We start from the raw sequence: 17,250 nt of genomic DNA, 5'->3' as shown, positions 1-17,250 counted from the left end.
GCCATATTTGTTTGTAAATGTACCACACTAAGGCACACTATGGTTGGTCAAATTAAAATCATTTATTTGAAGGAGACACATTATGCTCATGTTCAGGTTCATAATTTTATTTTGGATTACTCATAGAATATGTTTACATGCTTTAATGCTCAAAAACAACTCAATTTTCTCATACTGCCCAGAGCTGCAGCACTGCATCCCCCCTCTGTCTGAAACTCTCCGTTTTAGCTCCTGTCTCTTTAAGGCGAGGAGCTTCTGTTGGTGCAGACTTTTACCTTTTTAACTTTCAAGATCTCACACATGCACAAGAACCTATATAAAACACTGAAGGAAAGGAAACAAAGGGCGTAACAGGTCTCCTTTGAAATGTAATAACAATATTTTACCAGTCAATTGGAACAAACTGTTTAACTCAAAGACAAGAAGAGTCACTAGAGGGCAGAAGGGTTCTTCTGTTTCCTTACCTGCAAAAATGTCTGATCCTTGTGGCTGAAGGTGTTGTTTCTGTTTTTCTTCAGACACAAGTAGGTGACTAGGAGAGAAAAAACAACCATGGAAGAAACTGCAATCATGCTTTTGATTGAAACTGAATGCTCAATTTAACCGTGTTTCAATTTAGAATTGAAATCGTGACTTCTGAAAACAAACTTCATAGACCAAATGAACAGTTAGTATACAAAAGTCCTATTGTGACCTTATTTTTTTTCTGCCTATCCTTTATTGCCATGTGAGCCTGTTGTATGTCTTATTAAAAAAATATTTTGGAACTGCCATGTTTGTAAATACCTGCACGGACTATTTTAAGTCCCTAGTACTACAGTGGTTACATCACAGTCAGACAGTTGGGCAGTGCCAACGCTTGTGCGTCACTGAGCTAATTGGCTCAAAGCTCTATATATGTCTTCACCTTTAATCTTTGCTGGGCACCAGAGAAGAGGTGTAATTGAGATCAAAAGTTTTTCACGATGCCTATGTAAGACGTTTGTTTTTCTCAGGTTGTTAGGAAAGTCTTTGAAACATTTGAGATTTAGAGTGATGAAATAGAAGAGAAATTGTGTTAATTTCATTCCCTTTCTTTAACAGCAGGAGTCAGTGTTCAATCAGGAACCACTCAGGACATTTTACTGAACTATGAACATACAAATCAACACCATAAGCACCGAATTCTAGCCAGGTTCATGGGATTTGAGTGTTTATCCAAGTTAACATTCAGAGAATGCAGGGAATCATCTATTTCACAGTTCGCGAACAGACAAATAAAACACATTCAAGGTTCATTCAGTGCACCTGATCTATGCAGCCGGATTAAGATTCAAACTGGAGCTACACTTGAAACTAAATCCAACCATATGAACCTTATCTGGACCTGTCAGGTATCCTGTCCTCTCTCCAAGACAATTATTACAGCGTTGGTCTCATGTTTGCAGACCTAGATCAGAGAGATAGTAGAAAAGGGAAGGAGGAGGCTGTCACAGGGACTATAAATTATAATGGGACATAGTAACATTTGCATTAACACAGAACAAATCAAGGGATCAGATGATTGAAAACTGTCATCTTCAGTAAAATCAATCAGTCAGGCTTGTCCTAACTTGAAAGCAGCTGATTTGATGCTCTGTGGCAGGTGTCAACAAGCATCAGGTGTGGCCTTTTGTCTCCAGTTAACGATTGTTAGGGTGTGAATGAGCCTGCTGAGTGTCAAGTGTGTTACAGCAGTCATGTAATCTGGGGGAGTGTCTTGTCTCAACCGAGGCCCCCTGTCGGTGTGACCACGCCCAATCAGCTGTTTCCTCAAGTTCAACCGAGCTCACGGGAAAACTTTTCTTGCTTCTGTCCAGTGTCACGGCGGACCCGTGGTGGTAGACACCACCGCTGTGTTTGTCTTCTGGATTTTAATTTGTGCGCGTTAATCCAGCAACAAGTGGTGTCAGCATGTCCCTGTCGGATCAGCTGTGGTGTCCCGCAAGCGCCCAGGTAACGGTGCTCCAAGCCAGAGGCCTCAGGATAAAGGGGAAAGGCGGCACCAACGATGCGTACGCGGTCATGCAAGTGGGCAAGGAGAAGTACCAGACCTCGGTGGTGGAGAAGAGCGTGGCCCCGGTCTGGAAGGAGGAGGCCACTTTCGACCTGCCGCAGCAGCAGCAGCAAGGTGGAGGAGGAGGCACGGAGCGATCCACGCTGCATGTCCACGTCCTGCACCGGGCCCTGGTGGGTCCAGACAAGCTGCTGGGACAGGCTGTCATCAACCTGCTGCAGCTCAGCGAGGACAAGACCCGCAACAAGACCGAGTAAGTGCACACAGCAGGGAGTCACAGGGCAGGGCTGCAACCCGTTATTATGATTAATCAGTTTCACAGTTGATCGATTAATCGTTAATATGTCCCAATAAAGTGAAAAAATACTCATCATAATTTCCCAGAGCTCAAAGTGACATCTTCAGTTTGCTTCTTTTGTCCAAGCAACAGTCCAAAACCCAAAGATTCTTCATTTACTGTCATAAACGACAAGGAGAAGCAGCAAATACTCACATTTAAGAAGCTGGAACCAGCAGATGTTTGACATGTTTGCTTGAGAAATGACTGAAATGATTAATTGATTAAGCATGGTTTCAGCTCTATAAGAGGGTCTGTTATTTCAGTGAAAAATAGTGGAATAGCACTCAGTAGAGCACATACCTCAGCCAACTCCCAACGGTGCCCTTTAATTCAATCAAGCCTCATCCAATATCAAACCCGATAGCCTTGTGTCACCTATAACTGCTTCACCATAATAGATTTTTTTTCATCAAGAACCATGCAGGATTCCCTGAGAAATGAATAGTATTGTCAAAAGAAGAGCCCTATCTTGCAATCTTTAAGAAAGTGAGAAAGAATTTCTGAATCTGCACCAAAAGTTAATGGGGTCTCTGTTTAGTAGTTTGTGTGTAATCCTGCTCACAAACCAACCACCAAACAAAAAACATGTGAAAATATATCCTCCTTGGTGATAAATCTGCAGATTGTTTTCCAAATTTCCAAATGATTTTGTGCTCTCTGTCAGCAAGTAGCCAACCACTTCTTGCTCCTACAGTTGAATGTTTGAGCTTCACTGTGTAGAACGATGTATGTGCAGAGTTCGGCACTACAAGGCTGTTTTCACAGTCATTGTTGGAAGTGTACATTTTCTCTGTGATCGCTGAAAAAATTTTTTTTTAAGAGGCGGGCCTACGAGCATGATTTGTGACGTCATTTACGGTTTGGAAGCCAATCCTGGTCCAGTATTCATCTCTTATCTTAAGGGGATCTTGAAGGAATTATAGCTTCTGGCCAGCAACCACTGTCTTGTTTTGTAGTTTTTTCCGATTCCTTAGAAAAGCTAATATGAATGTGCAATATCTAAGGAAATCATGAAGGCAAAATGAAGACTGAGTAAACTTTGATTCCTGTCTGCACCACAGGGAGTAACTGCTGGTTGCTTCTGTCAGTCATACTGCAGCTTTGTGGTCTTGCAGGACCAAACTCCATAATCCCTAATAAATCCCTAATAATTACACACCATGTTTTATTAAAAAAAATTAATGGGAAGAATTTTGCAGAATCTGTGAAAACTGTGGATTAGTGTTGCCATATGAATACGTTTCCCTTAATTCGTGCATTTGAAAAGGCTCTTTGCAAGTTTCCCTGTGTGATATTTGCACCTTTTTTCTCCACTGAGGTGAGGTATTCGAGCGCACACGCACATGCACACAGCCACGCATCACTGCACAGACCCGCTCTGGTGGGTTTGACTTGTGAACGTTGCCCACTCGCTCCAGTGCAGCTTAAGGGATTTGTTCCCTCGGCAGCGGCCTTCAAGGATGCCAATCAGCATTACTTACTCGGGCGAAGGACGCGACTCAAAGGATTCACTCTCTCATTGACTGAGCTTGTCAACGTCAGACAGATTCCACCCGAAACTTCACCTCGCTCGCTTGTTACGCTTCATAGACGCCCAGCAGAGTAGGTGCAGTATTAAATGAGGTGATGATTGGCTTTACTGTACAAAATATTCACACCCGTCTCTCCTGAGCTTGTTCTAATAATGACAGTGATCAGGTTTCACAGGCCTGGCTTGTCCTCCTGCGTGGCTTCAATTATCATGATTATACTTCTTTTATGCAGAAAATGTCCTGCTCTCTTCACATTTTAATTCAAGATATCTGAAATTTGAAATGCAACACCCACCAGCCATGTCTGCAATTCAGTAAGAATGTAAAAATGACTTGTTGTGTTAAGCTGTTTCTGAGTATTTTAGTCCCCCGCCGTGTGACCGGTATTATACAAAAGCAGGCTGCATACCAACCTGTTTGTCTGAAAGTGTACACACACACACACACACACACACACACACACACACACACACACTTCCTCCTTCCTCCTTCCACCTTCCACCTTGACAAAGGTTATGTGTTGTTGTTGTGGGTTTGTCTGCTCTGTGTTGTCTTGGGTCTTTGCATGAATTGTAATATAGTCCAGGCCGAGGCTAGATTTGATTTTGTGGCTCATTAGCGCTCATGTTTTTCTTTTCATTATAAAACAATATAGATTTTCTGTCTTTTCATATTATAGCAAACCTTCTATTACGCAGAACAAGCGGTCGACCAATATGAGAGTTTGTTGTGGCTACCACAGTGAAAAATACATTCGAGATGAAATTCAAGGGCGTGAAATGAACTGTTATTAAAATGCATTTGGGCACAAATAACTTTTCATATCATTCAGCCTGGCTGGTGTCCCAGCTCTCAGCATGCTGGGCTGAACTTCACCTGGCTGTGTGCTGCATGTTTAATCGTGCATATTTGGGGTTTTGCAGAGATCACATCTGCTCTTTGGCATTCAGAAATCCGATATTGGATCAGATGATGTGCAAGCATAAATGAATCGAATTTCATGAGGACTTCTTACCATGAACATCACTTGGATAGAATAGGGAAACATGCTCCAGCCAGTGTTGAGTAAATACTCAGCTTGTTTTCAACAGTCCTTGTTGAATGTACCTTGCCTCTGAGGTTAAATCCAGCTTTAGCCTCACATTCCTGACTGTTTTTATCAATGCAAAACAAACACTGATGCCAACAGTGACAGTCTAGCAAGGTCAGTTTTTCTGAGCGAGACCGCTGCGAGTGCACTGACCCCCAAAAGACAAACATGTCCCACAACATGTCAGTACAACAGCTCTACTGTTTGAGGTGTTTCTGAATTCAGCAAAGCATGTTCACCCAAGTTTTTGCTCTTGTTCTTAACATGCGTTGTATGTCCTGTTAGTGTAAATTAAACGCAGCACAGGTGGAAATTAACAGTGACTAAGTCTTTGGTCACTTGATGATTGTGTTTAATTGTTGGTTATTGACTCTTGTTTGCTTAATTTTAAAGACAGTTATCATAGAGAAGGTTTTCATTGGCACCATTAGAATTTAGAAAGACTCGTGGCTACAAGCAAAAAGCTGAATCATGACTGTTTACAAAGCAGCACACGTTCCATCAGTAGCTCTACTAGCAGCTCGTCCTCAAAAGACAAACAACAGCACTAGTTGATTGTTTAAGGGGGTTAAAATGACCAGTATTTACTTTGAAAGTGACCTCTAGTGGACCGGGTGATTTATGATGGGAGCAAATGAGGAAGTCAGAAAGAGGAGAAAGGGCATGAAAGTCCATTTATAGGAAGGAGGTTAGGATGGATGGATGGATGGATGGATGGGTGAAACACAGGTCTTTAACCCAAGAGACCGCTGTTTGTGGTCTGTGTGAACCTAGGTAGATCGGGTGCCTGAAGCAAGCACAGGACTTTCACCAAGTCTTTCACCAGTGCCGACTTAACTTCTGTTATATGCTGAACTAATGTCACATGCATAATGTACAGTAACATCATGTTTCTTAACGCACTTATGTAATTTATGTCATGTACTTAATGTAAAGTACTTATTTTAACCCAAACCATGATCTTTTTGTAGATTTGGTAACCAAACAGCGACTGTTTTTACAACATTAACTATGTAATGTACTTCATTTACGTCATGTGTGTGAGGAAATGTCAGGCAGGTAACGCACATAAGCAACTTACATCATGTCGTTTAGACAACAGTCATAAATGTCATTTTCGGGAGTCATTTGCAAATGACCTATTCTGTTGTTCAGGTATGAGGATGTGTTAAGCTTTTTATTGTACTACATAATCTTCTGCAGCGTATGGAGTTTGTCCATTTATCATGGAATGATAAATGTTTGGTCAAGCTTTACAGGACCTGTGCTTTGAACCCCAGATACAGAGAAACTGTAAATTGAATTGTAAAGTGTAAGGATATTTAAAAAATGCAGTAAGGCAGGCCTCCTTTACAGCTTCTGTTCAGAATCTTGACATCGTGTGTACTCTAGCGTGTATTGTGATTGATTTTGGGCTAAAAATGATGTTCGCTTCAACTGCTGGTTTGTTGGAAATGTAATTACTTCCTGCTCTCTGACTCTAAGATATGGACTGAAAGACTAAACTCTGGACAGTTCTGGTCCTTGGACATTATCACTGTAGAGTTGTTTTACTCACTCAGCTCTTCTCCCACTCACACAGCTGCGTTCTGTGATAAGAGCCGCTCTGGGTATTGTCTTATCAGTTGTTCAGGCTTCACAAGGAAGGGTGTGTGTGTGTGTGTGTGTGTGTGTGTGTGTGTGTGTGTGTGTGTGTGTGTGTGTGTGTGTGTGTGTGTGTGTGTGTGTGTGTGTGTGTGTGTGTGTGTGTGTGTGTGTGTGTGTGTGTGTGTGTGTGTGTGTGTGTGTGTGTGTGTGTGTGTGTGTGTGTGTGTGTGTGTGTGTGTGTGTGTGTGTGTGTGTGTGTGTGTGTGTGTGTGTGTGTGTGTGTGTGTGTGTGTGTGTGTGTGTGTGTGTGTGTGTGTGTGTGTGTGTGTGTGTGTGTGTGTGTGTGTGTGTGTGTGTGTGTGTGTGTGTGTGTGTGTGTGTGTGTGTGTGTGTGTGTGTGTGTGTGTGTGTGTGTGTGTGTGTGTGTGTGTGTGTGTGTCCGTGTGTGTGTGTGTGTCCGTGTGTGCAGAAAGTAGAATAAATTGACAAAATGTTGAGTCATGTATTATCCTCTTTGGGTTCTGTCTGTACAGCAGAGCAGAACTCTTTTCTTCTCGTCACAGGAGTGTGAGATTACTGGGTTTAAGGGCATCAGCATCATCCTGCGGCCATTGTTCAGTGAAAGGCATTTTTAGCTCCTCCTGCTGCACACTGCTTACTACCCCAACCAGATAACGCCCAAACACTTTTGCAACTTCCCTTCTGTTTAAACCGAACTAACTTACTTCTTCTCTTTTTGTACTTGTGCATATCTGTTAGTGGCATGATTCAGCATCAGAGAAATGCATCAGAGAATCATGGAGGTTGTTCAAACGGCAGGGCTGTGATTGTACTGCATAGTATACCATATAACATACAGTGTTATTAGTATCTTTATTCTATACTAAACTATAGTATAGTGAAGTACTTTGATACTATACCATACCTCACACTGCTATACTATATCACAACAAAGCTCACACAGCATATCATATAGTAATAATCCTAATAATGTACAATACTATTATACTATAGTATGTACTATTACTAAACTACCCTGTACCATAGTATACTAATACTGTGCTGCACTATAGCGCAGTACAGCATGCATTACTATACCGTAATAACCCATATACTGTACTATACCATACTAGTACTTTACTACACTATACCATACTATGCTAATGCTGTGCTGTAATATAGCACTGTAAAGCATAATGTGCTTTATTATTACACTAATACTATGCTGTACTTATACTATACTAATACTTTACTATTATATACAACTTATACAATTATATTTACACTCAGTGATAGAATGTGACCAAATACATGTACTCAAGTACTGTACTTAAGTACAATTTTGAGGTACCTGTACTTTACATGTGTATTTCCATTTTCTGCTACTTTATACTTCCACTCCACTGCATTTTGGAGGCAAATATTGTAGTTTTTACTCCACTAAATTTATTTGATGTCTTTAGTTACTAGTTACTTTGAAGAGTGTATGCATCAGAGCCAAAGTAGCACATTCTTAAAGCAACATTATGTAGAAATTGACATTTTGTGCAATTTGGCAGGTGGTCATTCCTTACATATTGCACCTTCTTAAAGCAAAAAGTTGCCTATTCTCAGGTTAACAGTATCTTTCATGACTGCTTATATCTGAGACGGATTTCTCACAGTCATAAACCTGAGAGTTAATATCAGACTCTGCAGTTCCTCCCTGATCTACAAAGCTTTATAGCTTCAAGCTATGATTTTCAAAGGGTTAGGGAGTTTGCCCAGCCGGCGTGTTTACATTTCCATTTTTATGAGCACTTAAAAGTGATTTAGGTCTCCTTTTTTTTGCATGATAAATAAGTGTATGATCTGTGTAGCAGTGTTTTCTTCTTCAACGGGCAAATCATGAAGAAGTCTCACAGTGGAATATTTATAATGTCAAAACCTGAAATTTGCAAATCACATCCCATTACTCAACAGCAGCAGGAGGCAGGGGAGCTCTGACAACAGTCTCATCCATTTTTGCGAATTCCAGGAAAAGGCTTTTTCCTCCTTTAATTTGTTTGTGCCACATCTGAAGCATTCCTGAGGGAGGAGGAGGAGGACGACATTCAACAACATATCTTATTCGGTACCACCGAGAGGAAGGCACTGTCTTCAGTTGAGTACGCGTCAGTGGCCTCTCAGGAGGATGTGTTATGTAAAATAAGGGTAAAAAATGCAGTCAGTACGGGATATATTTTAATCACAACTTTTTCTGTTTTTCTTGTTTCATAATGCAAGAACAGAATGATGCAGCCTTAACACAGAAATGTCTTCTTTCTTGCATACACAGGCATGCCCACGCGCACACACACACTTACTCACACACACAAAAAGTGCACACACGGCCCCTTCCTCATTTCCTCATTTCCCCAGGAATTCAGATTTCAGTTGGAGTTGTTTGTTCAGTGGCGGGCTGACCTCAGATTTTCTGCCTGATAGGCACTTTTTATGCTGACTGCTCCTTTTTCATTCTTCTGTTAAAGTTATTCTGCTTATTCGAGGACCCTTCTGTCAGTACTGGACCGTGACACAGGTGCAGAAGCAGTGCAAAGATGACAAAGCCTGGTCTCAGTGGATGTCTCTTGTAAAGGCATTTTAACTTGCTAGTCTGAAGTTGTAGCCAGTGTTTGTTGGTCAATTGTCCCAGTTGTATCTAAATGTGGTGGTTAAACCAAGGACAAGGACATCTGACCCTGCTTGGTCGTTTCTCGGCATTAACTCTTCCTCTCTGGCACATACAGTATATTTAAAGGGTGATGATGAGGTTAATAGCAGATTGATTCCCTGTGAACCAGACTTGTTTAAGTTTTGTGAGGCGCAGAAACTAATCTTGTAAGATAAAACCTTCTTCCTTCAGGGAGCAGACCGGTCAGTTGACTGTCTGCAGGGTTAGATGTCTGAGAAATATGCAGTAACGCTGAGTTTGACGCATGTCTCCAGGGCACTGGGTAGTTGTAAAAGGAACAGGTCTGATCCTCAAGCAGTTCTTTTTATTAAGATTTGTTCATGTGAGACTTGAGAGGGAAAAGGAACAACATTCATAGAGGCTGTCAAATATTGATGCAACAATTACAGAGACAGTACAAGCATTCATAAACTTGAGGCTGCCACAGACAGGGCAGTATTTTTTTTTTAAAACAAGAAAAACTTTCCTTCATGGTGTGCTTCCTTGTTGTTCTTAGAGCCTCGCAGACTTTCCAAAAACATTCAAGTCACTTCTGAGTCAGCCTCCAGTTGGATGGATCATAGTTTCCACAAAGAAACTGACGAGGACTAAACGCCAGCATGCTGTACATGAATCTCAGTCTTTGTGTCTATGATTCCTTTAAACCACTTGGTAGACGACATTATGATGAATGATTGCTCCATTAATAGAAGTCTTTTCTGGGTGACACCTTGTTATAGCAAATGGTGTGTGAAGCATGATAACTTTAGATAGAAGTAGGAGGAGTAGGTAGCGACTGAAAACGGAGCTAATAGGAAAGAGAATATTGCTTCCAAATAAAACTCCAAATGAATGTCGCCCTGTAAGTTTGACATACCAACTTAAAGGCTCTAATTTTGTGGTCACAACTTGTGTCCACTGCCCCCTAGTGTCCAAAATATCTAATGCAGGTCTAAGAATGTTTTTAACCTTTGAGATTAATCAGATATTTTGGGATTATGCCTGAAAATTGTTATTCTAATAAGATGCCTCTCTTTGACAGATGGTTTAAGCTGCTAGACAAGACCGGCAAGGCAGACAAAGACAGAGGGGAGGTGCTCGTCGACATCCAGTTCATGAGAAACAACATGACCGCCAGCATGTTTGACCTCTCTGCTGCCGGCAAATCCAGATCCCGCCTGGGCAAGTTCAAGGACAAAGTCCGTGGCAAGAAAAAAGAATCGGATGCTGCGTCGACCGTGGTGCCATCCTTCACTCAGGTTCTGACCGACAGCGAGGAGGAGGGGAACGGGGACGCTGAGGCGGCTGCAGGAAAGGATGAGAAAAAGAAGAAAAACAAGATGAAGTCGTTGTTTTCTCCAAAGTCTAATCTGCAGAAGAATATGTCTCAGTCCATGTCTGTCCTGCCTGGGAAGAACTCCCCGCTGAGCGGCAGCCAGTCATCCGGTCTGAACGTGGATCCCTCTGAAGGTCGGGAGCAATTTAATTCATTTTCTCTTGTCCTCTGTGTTATTACATGCATGTTAACCTTCTCATGTCCTTCCAGGTAAAAAGAAATTCAAGTTCAAGATACACAAACGCTCAGGCAGCTCCGACAACAAAGATTCCTCCGCCAGTCAACAAAAACACGGCACTACAGAACAGAGTAACCTGTGCATCAATGGCAGTCATGTATACTGTGAAGAGCCGCCAGCCCGGACCGCTCGCATCGGCTCGAACTTCAGTCTGGCCAGCTCAGGACACGGATCCATGGAAGATGTCCCCGACAGCTCTCCTCCATCTGTTGATTCCCTCAGAGGAGTGAGGCAATACTCACCCTGGACAGAGGAGGAGGAAGAGATGGCGGAAGTCGAAGATATAAAAGAGGATGTGGAAGAGGAAAGGATTAAGATGGAGGAGGAGGAGAGGAGGAGACAAGAACGAAGGACAATTGAGGAAGAGGAAAAAAGGCAAAGAGAGGAAGAAGAGATGATAAGGATTGAGGAAGAAAAGGCACAGGAAGAAAGGAGGAGACAAGAAGAGGAGCGAAGGTTGGCAGAGGAAAAGAGGAGACTGGAGGAAGAACAGAGGAGAAGGAATGAAGAAGTAAGAAAGGAGGAAGAGGAGAGGATTCAGAGGGAGGAGGAAGAGAGGAGGAGACGAGAGGAAGCGGAAAGGGCTAGGAGAGAAGAAGAAGAGCGTGAAAGATTAGCAGAGAAGAGGAGACTAGAAGAAGAAGAAAGAATGAGAGTTGAGGAAGAGGAAAAAAGGCAAAGAGAGGAAGAGGAGAGGATTAGGATGGAGGAGGAAAGGGCTAAGGAAGAAAGGAGGAAACAAGAGGAAGAGCATAAATTAGCAGAGGAAAAGAAGAGACTGGAGGAAGAAGAAAGGAGAAGGATTGAAGAAGAGGAAGTAAGGAGACTGGAGGAACAGGAAAGAAGGAGAATTGAGGAAGAGGAGAGGATAAGGATGGAGAAGGAAATGGCTCGGGAACAGAGGAGACGAGAGGAAGAGGAGAATGCTAAGAGACAAGAAGAGGAGCGTAAACTGGCAGAGCAGAAGAGGAGACTAGAGGAAGAAGAAAGAAGACAAAAAGAGGAAAGGATTAGCATGGAAGAGGAGCTGAGGAGACAAGAGCAAGAGGAGAAGGTTAAGAGACAAGAAGAAGAGCATAAATTGGCAGAGGAAAAGAAGAGACTGGAGGAAGAAGAAAGAAGTAGGATTGAAGAAGAGGAAGTAAGAAAGGAGGAAGAGGAGAGAATTAGGAGGGAAGAGGAAGAGAGGAGGAGACAAGAGGAAGAGGAGCTGGTGAGAAGACTAGAAGAGGAGTGTGGGGAAAAGAGAAGGCTAGAGGAACAAGAAAGGAAGCGAAAGGAGGAAGAGGAAAGGATTAAGAAAGAGGAGGAGGAAAAGGCTAGGAGGGAAAAGGAAGAATATGAGAGATTGGTAGAGAAAAGGAGGAAACTAGAGGAGGAAGAAAGGAAAAGGATTGAGGCAGAGGAGAAAATTAGAAAGGAGGAAGAGGAAAGGGTAAGGGCAGAGGAAGACCGGAAGAGGAAGGAAGAGGAGAGGAGGCAAGAAGAAGAGCGGGAGAAGTTGGCAGAGGAGAAGAGGATAATAGAAGAGCAAGAAAGAAGGATTGAGGAAGAGGAAAGGATTAGGAAAGAGGAGGAGAGGAGACACGAGGAAGAAGAGAGGAAAAGAATTGTGGAAGAGGAGAGAATTAGACAGGAAGAGCAGGAAAAGATTAGGATGGAGAAGGAGAGAAGGAGCAGAGAAGCGGAGGAGGAGAAAATTAAAATGGAGGAAGAGGAGAAAGCCAGGCAGCTGGAAAAAGTTACAAGAAATGCTGAAGAACAGAAGAAGAGGGAAAATAAAACAAAACAGAAAGTTGCAGGGACAACAACATCCAAAGTGGGGAGCTCTGCAGAAGTCTATTCTACGAATCCTTTTGATGAAGACTTTTCAAATAATCCTTTTGATGAGAATCCCAACTCGCCTGCTGCACCTGACAGCACCGCGGTGTCGACGGTCCAACAAAGGTTAGTTCATGTCATCTCGTACTACATGGAGCACAAACACTGATGCATACAGAACTGTTATTATTGTGTGCATAGTCAACACCATCCAAATTAAACTTTAGATTAAAGTTTTCTCCACTTCATGAATATACCATACTATATTTCCCAGAACTTTTTGGCTTTTTACCTTCATCAGTCTACAGCCTACAGTGACTCTTTGAGGCCAGTTAAGCATGATGCTTATAATGATCAGGCTAAAATTCTTATGTTGCAGGTATAAGGTCCACCATCTTAATGCTAGCAAAAGCTAGCATAATAACATTAACTGATTAGCACTAAATACAATAGGAATATTGTTAGATTTTCAGGTATCTGGTAAAAAATATATATAATTTGTCCAACACATTAATTCATGGCGAAGGGATCAGCAAAGTTATTGCAATTCACCCTGATAGGGACATTAAAATGTCCTCCAAATTTCATGGCCATCAACCCAATATTTTACCACATATGAGAACCTTGTGGTGGCACGAGAAGAACAGTCAGAGGATTTCATAAGAGTCTGTAGGATTCATCTTCGTGGCGCCATGAATGTCAGACTTCCATTCATCATCTGATTTTTGAGATATTTCAGTCGGGATTTGGCGGACCAAACCTAAAGAGCCAAAGTCCACAGCATGAAAAACCATTTCAACCTCATTGATGAACTTGTACTGAAGCTCACATCGATCAACTCCTTAACCTGCCTTTGTTATCAGTAGCTAACAGGACCAGGAAGAGAAAGGCAAAGTATTGAAACTAAATTTGAATGTCTGAGTTTATCTCATCTTCATCAGAGTCATTTACATGTTATCTGAAAGAATTGTATCTTCTGTTTTCGAGTCGGTCACGACAACAGCTCTTCACAGCACCTCTTTTTTTAAAACGCAACTTAAAGCTGACACCATCATGAAAATTGCATAGCTCTGTACTGTGTGTGTGTGTGTGTTTGTTAGAGTTGTTCAGAGCGTGCAGACCAATGCGTATCTGTGAGCAAGGATATGTTTCTTCTGTCAGCTGAGAGTGTGGGCTCATTGTGTAGTCATACGTCATTACATCAGGTGTCGTATAAACAGACTTTGAAGAATGGGTAATTACTTAGAGTGACAGTGAAGGTGGATGTTAGTTTTTCACAGTGATCTCAGGATGAGAGTTTCTTGGCATATTAAAAGGTTCTCCTATATTATGATAATCCATCTTACTTCATTACATTACCTTTACTTTTTCAAATCAAGAAAAGGAAAAATGTGTTTGTTCTCTAATTTCGCAAAACAAGATTTTACCATCTTTAATTGTCTCATCAACATCCCTGATGACTTGTTTCAGATTATTATTCAAGGCTGGTGAACGTCTTCTTGTATCTGAAAGCACATTAAAGTACATTGTCTTCCCTATGAGACTCCTTTCAATTAAATGCTTCCATCTGCTTAAATATCATGCAGTCTGTGTCTCTCTTCCAGGAGTCAACCTGCTGTGTCATCAGTAGGAAGCAAGACTTCTTCCGCTGATGAAAAGGATCTTATTAGTAGTCAACGGGAGAAACGACCGGCTCCTCAGCCTCCAGGAAGAAATCAAGCCGAGGGACAGAGTCAGGATGGATCTACACGACATCTGGTACAAGTTAACAAGCAGAGCAAAGACAAAGACGCCAAAATCGTCAGCGTCCCCCCTCAGCGCTCAGTGCAAATGATCGCTCCTCTGAATCGGTCTCCCACAGATGCAAAGAACACCCAGAGCTTGGCGCAAAGTCAAGGTAAACGCCCTGCACCCTCTGCACCATCTGAACCCAAGAAAGCCTTGTCTTCTGATGGCAAGATTGCCAATAAAAGTAGCTCCGAGGCTAAACAAGAGCCGATTGCTTATGGCTTAAATCCATTTGAAGATGATGAGGATGAAAATGATCTCATAGCCCAAGATACTACCGGTTCAATACAAGGGCCTCCAGCTGTGTCACAAGCTGCTGATGGAGATGCTGCCTCTCAAGCAAAAATCAAATCCTCAAAGAAGGCCCGTGCTCCCCTGCTTCCTGCAACCACAGCCGCCACATCGAGCACTTCGATCAACCAAAACACGGAAGGAGGCCATGATACAGGTGTGACCACACATGACGATGGCCTAACCCACCCATGTGACCCTGAGGAGGCTCCAGTACAAGAGTCCCAGCCTGCGATGGCTGTTGCACAGGAGGCAGGTGGGAAGAAGGAGGTGCCTCCTGTGACTTCACGCAGGTGAGACAGATCAGTTCCTCAACAGAATATTTCTTTTCGCTCATCCATGTCTTCATATATAATAGATCAAACACCACTAGTTCCTCATATCCATCACGTTGCAAATTGCTTATGTAGCATCTTCATCCTCATTTCGATTCATCCTCATTTATCTTTCATCATTGAACTCCTTCATCTTCACTTGTATTATTAACTGTGTTGTATCTGATAAGGTTGATGTGGATGAAGGAGCTCGCAGTATCATCACAAACTACTGTATTCTCTTTGACTAGCGTTACTCTGTGATCTTTTTTTCGTAAAATGATAAAAACATCTCTTACTAAACCAATACTCCATTTCATTTCACTCTCATCCAGACAGTGCTTAAGTCGTTCTTTCTTTTGGTCATTGCAGACTTCAACCTGTAAAACCCCTTAATCCTCTGGGACAGCAGCCGCTCTCAGTTGCTCAAGGGGAAATGGATAACAAATCCACAGGAATCCACAGTGAAGTTCAAGAGAAGGTATATCTCTTTTTTCTTTTTTTTTAATCAAAATTGTTGTGGTTTTCAAAGGAGACACATTATGTTCATTTTCAGGTTCATTCTTTTATTTTGGGTTACTACTGGAATCAGTTTACAAGCTTAAATGCTCAAAAAACACATCAGTTTCCTCATAGTGTCCATCGCTGCAGCTCTGTATTCCCCCTCTGTCTGAAACGCTCTGTTTTAGCTCCTGTCTCTTTAAGGCCCCCTCCTGCATACCCATTCTGCTCTGATTGGTCAGCTCACACAAGCCTGAGCCAACTCCGCTCACCATGTCTCTGGTCGGCTCTGTCGTGTTTTCAGTTTCTCGTTAGCTTCGCTTCTACCCCTGGATATAGGCATAAATTATGCAAATGTATGAAATGATGACGGATAGGCGGGGCTAATGACGAGGCATTTCGGGAGCAGTGTTTTCTGTGGGAGATGGAAGCTTCTGTTGCCGTGGATTTTGAGCTTTTTAACTTACAAGACCTTTTACATCGCAACAGCCTATATAAAACACTGAAGGAAAGCGAAAAAGCATACTATGGAGACCTTTTTAAAGGATTTCTTTTTGAATCAACATAAACTTGTGTCCTATTTGTGTTCAATATACACATACATATTCTCCATGTTTTCTGTTTTCTCACAGGCAAAGGACACTGAGCTGAAAGGGCCATACTCCCAGCTGACTCGGGAGGAGCTCATCTCTCTGGTGCTCAAGCAGGACAACCAGCTGTCAGGGAGAGATAAGAAGATATCCGAGCTGGAGCTGTATATCGACAACCTGCTTGTGCGCGTTATGGAAGAGTCACCGAGTATCCTCATGTCCATGAACTCTCTGAAGAAAACTGTCTAGGTGGATGAACAGCTGACACTTTATTCCCAGTGTTAAAGGTTAGGTTTACAAGGTTTGAACAGTTAAGAGTTCAAGTTCAACATACTGGCAAAAAATGATTAGAGTTGAAATATATTTTGGAAAACTGCTGCTGTTTCAGCCTTTCAGTTGACTTCCAATCAAAGATTATAATAAGTAAAACTATTAAATATTAAACATTTTTCTATATATTTAGCAATATTTTGCCTCAGTATGTACATGTGTGACGTTGAAACAACCTCTTTTGTATATTTGTTATGACCGTTTTCCTGTCAAGCATATAAATCTTTCCAGCAATATTGAATGTTGCCAACGTGTCAGACTAAATTACTGTATTTTCTACTGTTAGCTTCCTGTCCTCTGGAGATATCTCCAGTATGAAGAAGAGCCTTATTTTACTGTTAAAACTATGCACTAATGATAATGCACTAGTCATGTTGATAGAAGCTTCTTGCTCTACTGAATGTCAACGTTTACATGATTCTACTAACCCCAAAGGCACTTTATCCAGCTTCCACTATTAACATGATGTCCACTGAATCACTGCACTGTACTGAGGTTACTGCTTTATGGTATTAAAATATGCAAAATAAAATAAACGTCTTTTCTTTTATGACAAAATCACATCTTGGCATTTTTGGAAATAATATCTTCGATAAAGTTGAGATATTTGTTATGTACAGTAGATTTATCAACACTTTATATATCTGGTACATTTATGGTTAACCAAACTTTAGTTAATAGTTATTTCACCGTTAACAGATACTGAAATGCTTTGTAAACCTTTATAAAGCAATTGTTTATTGTAAAGTTTCAACTGAGGTTTAT

The 17,250-nt window shown here is 41.8% G+C and overlaps 1 protein-coding gene across 1 annotated transcript; it reads left to right on the top strand.

Moving 5' to 3' along the window:
- Window positions 1-1,836: 1,836 nt before the first annotated feature.
- Window positions 1,837-17,046, top strand: LOC141006358 (uncharacterized). The gene is made up of 6 exons (XM_073478537.1): window positions 1,837-2,288; window positions 10,319-10,746; window positions 10,823-12,797; window positions 14,276-15,043; window positions 15,437-15,545; window positions 16,198-17,046. Exons 1-6 carry the CDS (start codon window positions 1,933-1,935, stop codon window positions 16,402-16,404), a joined length of 3,843 nt encoding a protein of 1,280 aa, XP_073334638.1. The 5' UTR covers window positions 1,837-1,932; the 3' UTR covers window positions 16,405-17,046.
- Window positions 17,047-17,250: the final 204 nt, after the last annotated feature.

This window comes from Pagrus major, chromosome 12 (genome assembly GCF_040436345.1).
Source record: "Pagrus major chromosome 12, Pma_NU_1.0".
NCBI classification, from domain to species: domain Eukaryota; kingdom Metazoa; phylum Chordata; class Actinopteri; order Spariformes; family Sparidae; genus Pagrus; species Pagrus major.
This window is presented reverse-complemented; position numbering and strand designations above follow the sequence as displayed.